This window comes from Harpegnathos saltator, unplaced genomic scaffold, assembly GCF_003227715.2.
Source record: "Harpegnathos saltator strain DR-91 unplaced genomic scaffold, Hsal_v8.6 scaffold192, whole genome shotgun sequence".
In the NCBI taxonomy this organism is placed as follows: domain Eukaryota; kingdom Metazoa; phylum Arthropoda; class Insecta; order Hymenoptera; family Formicidae; genus Harpegnathos; species Harpegnathos saltator.
This window is the reverse complement of record NW_020229975.1, coordinates 852,092-865,851: the sequence shown is the minus strand read 5'-3', so window position 1 is coordinate 865,851 and position 13,760 is coordinate 852,092. Positions and strand designations below refer to the sequence as shown.

Here is a 13,760-nt window from a genome sequence, read left to right as displayed (position 1 = left end):
CGATATATATATATATATTATATATATATTGTACGTAAATAATCGATTCGATAAAAGAAAAAGGAGAACATTACTGTTCTCGATTTGCAAAAGAAAAAGGAAAAAAATTAGTGATTATTATACACGAGTTATTTGCGCGTTCTTCGTGCACGCGATCGGTTATTGTCGTAGAAGACGGATATGTATACTCTTTATGTATATGCTGTCTAATATATATATACGCGCGTGAGAACGTAAATTATTACGCATGTATACATAATGTATTATACATACGCATTGACTCAGTCAAACATCTCCGTACGATATGAATAAATATGGCTGCGGTTTACTTCTTCGTTCAATTCGTTTGCGGTATAAAATGATTTTTGTCATATATTCATGTATAAAAGAATGGATCTATATTCCTAGCAGGTACCCATCGTGTTGAAAAAATAAAAAAGTTTGCACAGTTGGCAAAATTTCGAATTGTAGAAAAAAAGTCACAATGTATGAATAATAATTATAATATATTCGATCACGCATATACAAACATTCTATACATTTCTAGCAATATTTTCACTAGCTAAATAGAAGTAAACACCAGTGTAATTTATTTGTATTCTGTTATCATATTTATATACACGTGTATACATACAAATTTATATAAGAAATATTATATATGTGCAGGCAATCTTGTTAGATCTTATGGCATGCGAATTTACATTTATTATATTATGTAATATGTATATAGAACTATATATATTATAGTTCTTTTGCCGAAATTTATTACGATATAATTTTTTAGTTTCATATTTTATTTTAATGTTGATATGTGCAGGATACGTGGCAATATTATTGTATAAGTGACAATGCAAAGCAATCCTGATTTATCGAAATCTCTGCAAGATCTGAATGATTACGAATCGTAGTACTGTACGCTACTTACAAGAAAAAAAAGAAATGAAAAAATGAAAGTAAATTCACGAGGTATGCAGTGAAAGTGCAAACGAAATAGTTTATACAGATATGTATAAATACTACGATGAATGGCAATAAAAATATTTTTTCAATACTCGACACACTTATTTGACACTGCACGATCATATTTACGTTTGAATTGATGTCAGCGTCAGCGAGATATCGAAATATGAGGACATTCAATATCACAAAAACAACAATGTCAAAATACATTCGAGATATTGTAGAAAAAAAGAATACATCGCGGTCTATGGACAAAAGATGAAACTCACTTGATAATTTTATCACTTGAACAATTGTTATCACTTTATAGTGCATCACTTGACTACTTAAATTATTTTGCGACTCACATCGTGATCGAATGTCGCTATTGAAATTTATGCTCAGAAAAATATCTATCACATATACAATATACATATAGTACAAAGACTGGCCTTAAAACGTAACACACGTTTTACATGATCGACTTCGGCAAGCGATACAGACCGCCAGTGAATAGTAACTGATGTTCTCGGACTTTACGGTCAAGGAAATGCTTCAATTCAGGCAAGCCGCACTCCACAGTGCCCGGTCCTTGCGATGCGAACATCTTCAGCATCTGGTGTATCCTCTCTAGCGGCATCGAGTCAAGATTTGTTAACATCCCGACGATATACGACCAGAACACCTGCAACTCTTCCTCCCGCTGATCGCTGGCTGAGGCCATCGCACTCTCACTCTCCTCCTCCTCGACAATGTCCGCCGACAAGCGGCTCATGTACGTACTTTCCTCTTGCAGCACATACACGTCGTTTGTAGTTTCTTTCAGCAGACCTTGCGACACCCAGAACGCTATCTTGCGTCGCAGAACAGTCGGTGGAGCGTGCATCACCTCCGCCAGGTCCTCCAGAGCCCATTCATCTGCAAAAAACAGCCCTTAGTTAACGACGGCATCATCGAAATTAGCAATCGCAAGCAATTCGGCGTATTAAGAATCCTTACTCTTATCTTGGTAATGCAAGATGATAGTCGCGTGCACCGGCGTAACGTTGATGTCCAATTTTCTACCTTTCAACTCGATCTCCAAATTGACGTTGCCTAAGTGTGGCTTCCAGCAGAGCGTTCGGTTGCCCTTCAACGCCTCGAACGCCTTCACGTACTTGTTCAGTTGATCCTGTACGACGCTCGGCAACTCCAGCTTCCAGTCCTCCTTGAACGGCGGCCAAAACTGCGCGGAGAGTATAAGCGCCGACGTGGGAAAATGTTCGCGGTGTAGGTTGTAGCTAGTGTCTGAGTGGATGTTGCCGTCTATCCTCTTGGAATCGTACACATCCTTCAGCATGACCTCGCAGTAGTGTAGCTGATTCTCGCCGAAGCGTCTCTTCAGCAGCTCCAAATGACGAATCTCACGCTCTGTATGATAATTCAATTGCGACAGTAATCTATCCGCGAGTAATGTACGGTATTCATTGACGAATAGATCTTGGCTGCCATAAACGTTTACCAACGACGAGATTATGTCGACATCTTTGCGTTGGGTCGATTTACCTGTTGAGAAAAAATTCATCTAATTAGGACAAAGACAACTTAATTTCATCAAAGAAAATCCTAGCGAGAGGAAATCACATTTTGCTTCCGACAATAGTCGTGATAGAGGTTCACGAGAACTCACCGGGATCAGCGTCCACCGGATCGGGCATCCACTTCTCCCAATCCTCGGTCTCGTCATCTGCCGAACCATCGTCCAATTGCAGACATTCACCCTTCGCTAATTCGTCGGCCAATTCGCTCGGTGAATCATCGAGTAAGCTGTTGACTACGGAGCGCACGGTATCCTCTCGACTCTTCAAGTAAGTCCTACAGAAAACATATTTGAATGAAATGCTAGTCCTTCAATCAGAACGCGCGATGAAACGAGACGAAACAAATCTCACTTGACAGGCTCCGTCACGGTCTCCAGAAGAACTCCGGTCGAGTCTAGGTGTTTCAACGCCTTGATCGCGGCGATGTAAGCGGTTACTATGTCAGGTGTGTTCACGCCAGGATGCAAGAGACGCGTTTTGATTGCCTCCTGCAGGGTGTTGACGAGAAATCTACGTAGATCAGTTCGTTCCAGGCAAATCCGCAAATCCTCCACCGCTGCTTGCGACTCTGGATACTCTGGAAAAAACAAACATGCATGGAGATCATTGCACTATTGTTAAAAAAGAAAAAAACATAGAACTTTGGTAGGTGTAAGGCGAAATATACCTATGATTATACTAAAGAGATGATCGACCCTGACCTTGATATACGTCTCATATAGGAAGTGAGACAGCTTTCGCTTGAATGTGTTTATGGCATTGCGTACTTCGTCGCTGAGCGCCACCGTTTTGGAGAAACCGCCGGAATAAATGCGTATCAACCAGCTCATAACGACCGTCTCGAGCCACTGCAAAAATGCGAGCGAAATACGTCAATGCGTGTACAGAAAGACATATTTATTTTAATATCAATATTATACAAAAGTACCATACAAATAATGCACTATATACAATAATAGTAATTTATTATTTTATTGCTATTATATACTACTTTGTTATATTATTCTAATATTAATATATAAATATGCAGTAATAATTAACATACATTTTCCAACGGGATCAATTGAGAAACGTCAAACGTCTTGTCGCACGACTGAATCACGTGATTCTCGATGCGAATATGAATTAGCGATGTGAGCATGTTTCCCACTAGTCTCTCCAATAGTTCTAGCTCAATGAGCTTTCTGTTTGTTTCATGGAACATGTAAACTATCATTTGACATTGGCATTTCTCCATCTCCTGGTTGCATCCTGTACATTGGACCTCGTTGAGTGATGTCTCTTCTTTTTCTGTTTGGAAATACGCATTTCTGTTACATTTCCTATTTTTTAAGATGAACTTTAATTACCATGAAAATAGAAATGACCACACATAGTAGACCATGCATTTGTAATTCACCTTGTGACAAATTATCCGTGTTGCAGAATACATTGAAAGCAATCTTATAGAAATGTCCCACAATACACTCATGACATAGAGGTAGTTGGCTCAATAATGTTGCCCGTACGGTTAGTTTGAACTGTGCTTGTATATTACTACTTGTGGTCAACATATCCTTATCATTCTTGTCTTGCTTCAAATACTCTAATCTCTTTAAAAGTGGTAGGAACTTTGTGAGGCTAGTGTATAGATCATCCACAGCAGTCTTGAATAACTCAAAACCCTGTTGACTATCCTCTGTGTTTTTAAACTTCTTCCAGAACATTGGAGCCACATGCCAACGAATATACTGCTCTACATCATGAATAACGAGATCCTCAACAAAAGATATTATATTTAGAGCTCGTATGTTTATCAATATATCTTCAACTTCCTCCTCTGTACACTCATCTTCAATCTGCAAGGAACAATTACTATAGACTATTCTCAAATTCCAAGTTTGAAAAATATACTTTTTAGATCAACTCTTATTTCTTGCATGCGTCATATTTTACGACAATTACATGATAGCTGAATACAACATGAATTTTGAAAGAGAAGTATAAAAGATTCAAAGTAAGAAATTATTATAAGATATCATATATTGATTGCATATATTGATATAAAAATAATACAAAATTGATTTTGACAATCTGGAAATTCTAGATTGTGAGTCATGTTACAAAAGGTATATAATTTCTGAAATGTTATACATAAAACAATCTATAGGCGATGTAAATTTGCAGATACTTTGTTATTAAAAGTTTCATATTATTCCATTCTTAATATTCTCAGGTGTCATTCAAACATGTATGAGATTTGAATATGATTGCTTTCTTTACTTGTTAAGTGTATAAATATAAGCAATTTCCATTTGAGTTGACATCTCAAATGTTATGTATAAAATCTTTGTTACATATACATCGTATTCAATGTGTAAAAGCTTGACCAATTGTTTTCTTATTGAATTATTACATTGCAATAGTCCTCCATATTTCAACATATAAAGTTAAAAGAATGATTATACAATATGACATTTCCTGATTCTCACGCAAGTATCAGGAGTGCATAATGGTGCATATATTTGGAGATGAAACATCTAAGAAATCATTTTCTAACTTTTATTGAGTCAATGATACTTCATGGTTTGAGGAGGTACAGTATGTTCCTGAGAGATACTAATGACTTTATCTGAAGAACATCAGTTGATCATCATAGGAGGAAATTATTGGATTTGTATATTTGCATTTCTAACCATTAAAAAGGGCCAAATATAGGGCCAAAACGTTTTTGTTTTAATGTACTGACAAGTTTTATGTAGAAATAAATTATTGTAATATACATTTTACATCGTGTGTGGGCTCAAATTGACCTTTTCTTTTAAATTTTGATTGTTAACATAAAATTTATAGACATATATGTTTGGAGTTATATTAATTGTATGAGGTTGTTACCTTAAGCTATAGACAAATACAATAAAATATATAGCGTGTTTAAAGAAGAAATTTGTATTTGCAGATATTAAATGTACCTCTGTGTTAGGCATTGGAAAGGCACGTTTTATCCAGGTAAATAAATCATCCAGAGCATATTCCATTTTCGCCATAGTGTAAACCAAGGGTCACTAGAAATAGATGATATCATCTCGATCATTTTGGCATCTATTATTTTTATTTTATAAAATTGATTATCGTACGATATCTTACCTACCTTATATCTTTTAGACGATAGTGTTTTTGATGTTATTGATAATATGGATGAAATTTATTTCTTCACAAAAACGCCACACAGATTCACAAAAAATTATTTTCCATTACTTTCCGAGTTACCATTGAAGAACTAAAAGTATAAAAATTAAACTGTGTTTGGAAATAGCTACGGCCAGCAGAGAGAAGATGGAGAGAGGTCATAGATCACTTCTAGCCGAGCCCAGTATGAGGCGCGCTCTGCACAACCGTGCACATCATCAACTACGATGCCAATGGCTGCGTTCAGTAGAACAAAATGATCAGTGAGCGTTTAGTGATTATTGTCTGTGATTGGAGCATTCGTTTAGATTCTTCATAGACCCAGAAGTATTTACCAATCCGGAGCGAGAATCACTAAGCGCTCACTGATCACTTTGTTCTGCTGAACGCAGCCAATGTGCAATGGGTAGCGATAATTTTTATCACTATTTCTATTCTATCACGTCGCCGTCGCGCAGCTCGGCACCTAGCTCCTGCGCCGCTGCGCTGCCCCGCGGCTTTGATCCAGAGTAGCAAAGCTAGTGAGGCCGCGGGGCAGTGGCGCAGGAGCCGTGGCCTCATTAGCTTTGCTCTGGGTCAAAGCCGCGGGGCAGGGCAACAATGAAACAAGTAAACAGCTACTGCTAATGTGATCCTGAACTGATATAGTAATGATTCCAAACAATTAATTAATTCTAAAGAATTTATTTATTTCAGAGAATTAATGAATCCTAAAGAATTAATTGATTGGTGCATTTCTAATATGTTACCAGATTTTACTAGATCCAACATAAAAAATAACCACCGTATTGCTGTGCTGCGATTCTGTAACTCGTTATTGGAGTTAACGACAGTTTCGTTATTGTTGCGCAGCTTTTCTACGGTATATAAAAGCTGCGCAACGATAACGAAAGTGTCGTTAACTCTAATAACGAGTTACAGAATCGCAGCACTGGATTCACACTGCATCCGACGTGCGTCGTCCGTTATCCGACGGTACGAAGCCGTACGAAATGCTGTTCATACTGCATACGTTAACTAATACGATTTAAAGTCTGTAGGTGGCGTAAATGGTTAATGGTGACTACAGTTCCTCTAAAGGCTCGTCTACAATAGCTGTAAGAGTAAGGCTGTAAGGCTGTAACGTAAGCTGTCAGCGAGTGAAAATATTTCATTTCGTGTCTTGCAACCTTACAGCCTTACTCTTACAGCTAATGTAGACGAGCCTTAATAGTAATATGCGCATAACCTAAAAAGTTAGAATTGATATTTATTTATTCCATAGACATATATAATAAACTGAGCATAGCGGGTTTGGCAGAACGGTGAGAGAGGCAAGATATCGGGGAAGTTTTCTTTCCTTGTCTGCGCAGGTCGAATGCGCAATCGTCTAGTGACAGCCAATGGCACAGACTCATGACAGCAAGAAATACGCATAAGTGTAGTTATGTACGGGCAACAAGATATGTGTAATATATATATATATGTAATATTTTTCTTCACTATTGTTAACTCTACTTTATCACCTACTTTCCGATCATAAGAAATGTCTTGTATGAAAAAAGTCTGACATGAAAAAATGTCTTGTATGCTAAAATGTCTTGTGTGCTAAAATGTCTCAAACTAAGTAACAAAACTCTATTCTGTCTATTCGACAACTCTAATGACATAAACTTTATAATATATTAAGATGAGTAAGGTATACCATCTTTTCCCAATTTTGTCCAGATTGCCCTTCATACCATGCGTTATCGTACGACAAATGTTGAATCATGACCAACATTTCGTCCGACATCGGACGATGACGGACGGCCAAGCGATCCAATGATACGAAGTAAAATCCTGCTTTTTGATTGGTTGCGGAGCATCGTACAACGTACGTCGGATGCAGTGTGAATCCAGCATATGCCGTTAGCTTGAGTGCGAAAAGTGCAAAAAGTTCAAACAGCACGATCAAGCAAGCCTTTCGGCTTTTATACCCTTGAATTTAGATAGAAAGATTTTAGGTTAAGTTAAGCATTGTTATTGCATTTTATCATATAATAATATATATAAATATATATTATAATATATATAAATATATTTTATATTTACACTATAATCTATTACATTTTTAAAGTACAAATATTTTGTTATTTCATAATTTTCGTAAAATACTAAAGTAAGTAACGTGAAGGAATGTGATTTTTATTAACCTATTAAACTTTTCAGTATGAATTAAATTTTAATTTTAAAATATAACTGACTTATGTGAGAAGTAACGGCACAAAAACATACTCGAAGATTATATCATTTTTGTTTTAACATAATTCTTCAGTTTTGACTTATGACTCTTACTAAATGAATAAATTTCGATACATCATCTGCGGTATCACGTAGAGTGAAGAGAGATCTATGAGTCAGCTGCTTATTATACAACAGCATACTGATTATATCAGAGATAAGGCAAAGGATGTACTTTTACTTTTACTTTCAGAGTCGCGAAAAGCATGAGGATACCATCTTTCAAGTTCAGAAACTCAATTTTGGGTGTGACTGCAACTGCAGTTGGATATTATGCAATTCTTACACCGCATACTGTATTCCTAAATCGATACAAATCCATAATGGCCAGATATCAGTAAGTAACGAGGAACCTGGTTACAGTGTATTTATTCTGTAACTTTCAACAATTCAAATATGCATTCGGAAAAGATGAAAATATAGACAGTAACTCGATTTACAATATATATATTTGACTCACGAAAGCACAATATTTGGAAAATATTTTAATGTTAGAAGCATAGCCGATTAATAATTTCATTATTTAACGCTCATAATTTCCGAATTTGTAGATCATACATTGAAGTGCCACTGAGCCCGTATATTCACAGGACGATTCAGCAAGTGATGGACGACCTAAAATTGCCACAAAACATTCAAAAAGTAATTAAGCCTTTCAGTGTGCATGGTTTAGATGTATTTCAGATGGGCACACTTAATGCCAAGTATGGAGCAAGGCTGGGGATTCCTGTAAACTTTTGCAGTACAACAGAGGAGCTACATGATAAATTACAGATTAAGGACGAGCCAATAAACTGGTCACAGGAAGAAGCAAAGGCTTTGCTCAACTCACTAATACTCTCGGAAGGTGCAAAAAAGTTTGCCATAGCCAGGGAGGTCTTACGAATTCAGGCGGAGGAGCCGTGCTTCAATTCTTTCGGATTAGCTGTGATCATAGCGGTATTATGGATATTGTACAACACAATAACACTTCGATTTCAGTTGCGTGACCGCAATGTCACGCTGTGTCGCTCGTTGTATCTGAGTTTCACATTGCTCGGCGCAATTATATGGATTGGTATCAAAGATTACCATAGTTACAGTTTGGATAGTGAACATGACAGAACCTTGTGTGCTTTGGGGGCTGAATATGTGAAGGGTGGGCAAGAGTTCTATGAGAAAATGTTGATGAGAAACAAAGCTCTATGGTATTTGTTAGAGGAAGACGGCAAGAAAGGATTTACCTCTAACGGGAACGAAAGGACTTTTTTACGACAGAAACATATACCAATCACTTATAGAAGAGATTTCTTCAATTCGCAATTGAATTGAGATAGTGCATGATATATGATGATAGCAAGATAAGCACATGATAATAATAGCAAGTATGAGATAAGTGGAGTTTTTTCTCTCACTATCCAATTATAACTCGAAATCTGAATTATTGCTAACTGCAACTATGATGATCATTACAATTTTAATCACATTGTAGATTTGTATGATACATATGTGTGCATCTTTTTCACTTTGTCGATAATGATGACGCGATGATAAAATATGTCATTGTTGGCAAAATCCGTTGGTCATTTATTTCTATATTCATGATAAATATGCATCATTAATTACAAGTTGTATTTATATTTGTGCATATCATCATTTTTTGTACAATATTGCTCTTAATTATACAAAGTACCATCATAAAAACGTACAATAACTTCTGACGCGCCACTTCTTTGCACATGTTAAATCATAGATGAGAGCATATCTCTTGTATAAATTAATTATATCTGTATGATATATATAAGATAATATCTATTTATTATTATACAAATGTATATACATATAGTGTGTTGTTAAATCAATATAAAAATTTACAATTATACGTGTTATATATTTCGCATTTTTAACTTTCTCGTTTCTTTTTCTCTTTATACTTTGTACAAATTTTATTTGCACTTTCCTGAGTTATGCAAGAAAAAGAGAGAGAGAATGGGTTATTTCTTTTTATTTTTAGCGAGACTAATCCCATCGATATTAAATTTTGATATTTCAAATATTTTACAGAGATGACTATCTCTTAATTTCTTTTATTGTCGAGATATTTTTCAGATTATTTCTTACAAAGTTCTATTATCCCTCTAAAATATATTAGCGAAGAAAATGTGTGAAATTGTTTATGATGGTATATATATATATATATATATATATATATTACTTTGTCATTGATTTTATAATTTTTATTTATAAATCTAATGTATTTTTCCGTCCTATCTTACTGATTATGGATTCAGATAAATGGTTATCATATATCCAGTATGGTTAAAAAATGTAATGTAAAACATGCATAATAATAATATTATGTTAAAACAATATTTTAATATACATATCAGATTATTCACATTATTATATTTCATTTTCCATACAATTACAAGATATACATTTTCATAATGCTAAGTAAACTTTTTATTTTATTACACACACGATTCTATATATTTAAATTGCATGAAACTTTTCTTGATAACACTACTTTTATCGTGGTACATTCCTATACACAATACCAAATTTTTTATCGTGCTTCCAATATCCAGCAGTCGTCACGAATATTGCGTCTCAACCCATTTAAAAATGTGATTTTTAATTAGGTGTCTCCTCGATTTCTAAAAGATCTCCACCTATGGCTCTCCAAAAAGCAGTAACTATTTGTTCGGCTACTCTGCGCTTTTCGTTCGTGGGCAAAGATGCCGCATGTTCCTTCATAGCCATTAATCGACTAAATAATTCTCCAAAGTCAGCATGTTCACCCATGATACCATCTAAAAATTCGTTGATAAAATATATAATCATATTTATAAATATATAATCATATTTATATTAATATATAATCATATTAATATATATTCGAATGTTTTTGTTTCTTGTTTTTCACTGACCTAACATGTCCTGCATACGTAATCTTTCAGAAGGATCATAAGTTAATCGGATGTTTTCAAATAATTCTCTAATTTCATTTACTTCTAGTGTTTCTTCCACACGTGGTTTATCTGTAATAAGACAGTACAATTTTTATTTGTCTACAAAGGAAAATGGAAGGCAATATTATACACTTTATTTTAATAATAATAATTTTATGTACAACCTTTTAATACAATGTTAGGCCATGTATGAGCTTGTAGAGCTTCTATGATCCTTTCAATACCATATTTGTTTCCCTCTGTATCAGATTCTGAATCTCCTGTTTGGTCTAATTCAACCAGTTCAAATTTGTTTTGTACACACCAACTCAACACTACAAAAAGAATTAATTTAATAATTTTACATCGCAATTTTCCATATATTGTATATTTTAAAATATTGTTATTATCCTTAGATGGCTGGAAGCTATTGATTATGTTGAAAGATATTTTAAACAAATTTATATATAAAAGCAATATATAGTCAAACCAGGATCTTCTGTATCTACTATATTGTGTTTTAAATAATTTGATCACCAAAGTTGCTGTCTTAGATGAATTAATATGATAATGTTGTAAGGTTGATTGAGAAACATACAATCATCTAAAGGTTAAACAATATTTTTTGTTGCAATATGTACCCTTATCCCTTAGAAGCATATCAGATATTGCACTGCAGGAAAATAAAAGTACTTCAGCTGAACTCGACAAAGTAATTAAAGATGTCAAGTGTTCTAGTTCTTGATCAACTTTGTCCTACGAAAATCAATCGCTATCAAAATATATTAACATCATTGTTAAATTTCCTACAAGTTTGTGTCTTACTGCCTGTGGATCATGATAAAGGATCAGTGCAATCACTCCCTCCATTGAAGGTTTAACAGTTAAGTTTTCTATGGTACACACTGAAATCTGTGATGTGTAATATTTGTTATCAATGTTCCACAGATAATCCATAGTATCATTTTGCTCTGATAAGCGTTCTGCACCTATGTCTATATTAAAAAAATATAAAGACACCTTTGTAAACAATTTAATATGCAAAAACATAACAACCAAGCTATACTAATAATAATTTATTGTTAGCTATACTATTTAACAATCACACAAGAGAAAATAAAATTATGAGCAAGATTTCGCAGAAAATCTGACTGTATATCGATTTTATGGCAAAAATTTTTGCCAATTTTACTCACTCTCTGCTATTTCTCTTGCCTTTCCTTCTTTCGTACTAATGATTAATAATTTAGGTAAATTCATTATAACAAATTCAAATATGTATATTTAACGAAATTATTAGTAAAGTATTATTGAATTACGACAAATATACGTGCGAATAAATATTTGAATTACATCAATCACAGTTGAAGGTTAGAAGTTGGGTTAGATTAGGTTGCACTTCTCTGTTCGATACGATATAGAAAGAGATGACTATGTAGAATCGATGAGTCGATGTTCGACTCTTCAGTTTTCTTAAAGAAAATAATTAATTTCCATCTAAAGATAAAGATTTCTCAAACCCGATTTTCTTTTATATTCTAATAATCTATTATTAACCAAAATAATTCATTTCTCATTAGCAACAGGATGAAAATTTATCTAATCTTTGTTTCAGTTACTTTTTATATATCTAAATGTAATCGATTATCAAAATTCGATATTTTCATGTTCGAATGTTTAAAGTTTGTTGAAATTTTAAGTTTGCTTTCAATAACTGGGCTTTTGATTTTTCCATGATGATTATGCGAAGATTACAATTGGAAAATTGGCGAACTGATACAAAAATGTTGTACCAAATAATATAATTATAATTTAAATTACGTCATAAATATTATGTATACAACGTAAATAAATTAATCTATGTAACTATTTAGTATTTGGTTCCTTCCACACAGCACACTTTATCTCAGACTCAAGATCCGACAGACATCATTCTGGAATACTGCAATATCTTGGGGATATACAAATGTCCGTTGTTTTAGATCCTACAGATATCCTACGGATATCCTTTTTAGTAACTTTAGTCCCTTTTCAGAAACTTTCAGTTTCCAAAAATTATTACTAAAAGAGATATCCATAGGATATCTGTAGGATTTAAAATAACGGACATTTGTATATCCCTAGGATATTATTGTAGGACGTCTTTAGGATAACGTGTGTTACTTGGGCTAACATAATAATTTAGAAAAGAAAAGGTGGAAGAGAAAACATTGCAGAAAATACATATAAAAATATTTTTTATAAACGCAAATATTATTACATAAGATATTTATGTTTATACGTATAAGAAGATGATATCAGAAGATACTTCGAAATATGTTTTCGATACAGATTTAAAAATATTACATTATTTTATTAATACAAAATGCAGAGTACGTGATTTAATTTACTATACTGTGTCTGTTTTTACATTTTGTTCGAGTTAAATTATGTGAGCTAGATATAATAATGATTTAAAATCACGTTGAAATGGCGGATGCTCTGAAAAAGATAACTTATTATACAACATACGCGCGTCCTCCTACTCCCCCGGATTTAGATTGATATGTGGAATTCCGTTGGGCAAGATAGGAAATTTGTTTGCAGTTACGTTATATCCTGCGCGCATGTGTGTGTATGTGTGTGTTTGTGTATGTGTCAAATAAAAGTATCTAGTTCTTAGAGAAGCTGTCTATTAAGTAGTCAGGAAATCTAAAATCGCGTTTTACTTTTCAATGTAAATAATTCTCTAAGAAAGTAAAAATTATAAACAAATAGTTTTCAACTCTAAAACTTTTTTAGGTTTTGGTTTTGCAGAGGTAGCCACGTGTAGAATTTCATAATTGAAATCTGCAGGATGAAAGATGCATCCTCGGCCTTCGGTGTTATCAATTTGTTATAT

General features: G+C 34.0%; 3 protein-coding genes across 4 annotated transcripts; 1 reads left to right on the top strand and 2 right to left on the bottom strand.

Annotated features, from left to right (window-relative positions):
- Positions 1–384: 384 nt before the first annotated feature.
- morula (anaphase promoting complex subunit morula) lies at positions 385–5,944 on the bottom strand. 2 transcript variants are annotated; one of them, XM_011154729.2, is made up of 9 exons: positions 5,646–5,944; positions 5,471–5,563; positions 3,919–4,357; positions 3,565–3,809; positions 3,187–3,367; positions 2,871–3,096; positions 2,609–2,793; positions 1,939–2,484; positions 385–1,857 (listed from the first exon to the last, which is right to left on the bottom strand). In XM_011154729.2, the coding sequence occupies exons 2-9, from the start codon at positions 5,543–5,545 to the stop codon at positions 1,412–1,414; spliced, it is 2,343 nt and encodes a 780-aa protein (XP_011153031.1). In that variant the 5' UTR covers positions 5,546–5,563; positions 5,646–5,944; the 3' UTR covers positions 385–1,411. The 2 variants fall into 2 exon arrangements, with proteins under 2 accessions (XP_011153031.1, XP_011153030.1); XM_011154728.2 differs by having other exon boundaries at positions 5,650–5,944.
- A 1,854-nt stretch (positions 5,945–7,798) lies between these two features.
- LOC105191377 (transmembrane protein 177) lies at positions 7,799–9,700 on the top strand. Its single transcript, XM_011154730.2, has 3 exons — positions 7,799–7,827; positions 8,143–8,286; positions 8,501–9,700. Exons 2-3 carry the CDS (start codon positions 8,156–8,158, stop codon positions 9,258–9,260), a joined length of 891 nt encoding a protein of 296 aa, XP_011153032.1. The 5' UTR covers positions 7,799–7,827; positions 8,143–8,155; the 3' UTR covers positions 9,261–9,700.
- A 628-nt stretch (positions 9,701–10,328) lies between these two features.
- LOC105191378 (alpha- and gamma-adaptin-binding protein p34) lies at positions 10,329–12,270 on the bottom strand. The gene is made up of 6 exons (XM_011154731.3): positions 12,076–12,270; positions 11,705–11,874; positions 11,521–11,635; positions 11,065–11,214; positions 10,859–10,969; positions 10,329–10,741 (listed from the first exon to the last, which is right to left on the bottom strand). Exons 1-6 carry the CDS (start codon positions 12,137–12,139, stop codon positions 10,563–10,565), a joined length of 789 nt encoding a protein of 262 aa, XP_011153033.1. The 5' UTR covers positions 12,140–12,270; the 3' UTR covers positions 10,329–10,562.
- Positions 12,271–13,760: the final 1,490 nt, after the last annotated feature.

Excerpts from the sequence above, each read along its gene's own strand:
- morula (XM_011154729.2), bottom strand. The coding sequence starts at position 5,545 with ATGGCGAAAATGGAATATGCTCTGGATGATTTATTTACCTGGATAAAA. Across the intron at positions 3,368-3,564 it reads AATTGATCCCGTTGGAAAAT|TGGCTCGAGACGGTCGTTAT; the intron begins GTATGTTAATTA and ends GCATTTTTGCAG. Across the intron at positions 2,794-2,870 it reads ACCGTGACGGAGCCTGTCAA|GACTTACTTGAAGAGTCGAG; the intron begins GTGAGATTTGTT and ends TGTTTTCTGTAG.
- LOC105191377 (XM_011154730.2), top strand. The coding sequence starts at position 8,156 with ATGAGGATACCATCTTTCAAGTTCAGAAACTCAATTTTGGGTGTGACT. Across the intron at positions 8,287-8,500 it reads TCCATAATGGCCAGATATCA|ATCATACATTGAAGTGCCAC; the intron begins GTAAGTAACGAG and ends CCGAATTTGTAG.
- LOC105191378 (XM_011154731.3), bottom strand. The coding sequence starts at position 12,139 with ATGAATTTACCTAAATTATTAATCATTAGTACGAAAGAAGGAAAGGCA. Across the intron at positions 11,215-11,520 it reads TATGCTTCTAAGGGATAAGG|TGTTGAGTTGGTGTGTACAA; the intron begins GTACATATTGCA and ends TTCTTTTTGTAG. Across the intron at positions 10,742-10,858 it reads ACGTATGCAGGACATGTTAG|ATGGTATCATGGGTGAACAT; the intron begins GTCAGTGAAAAA and ends ACGAATTTTTAG.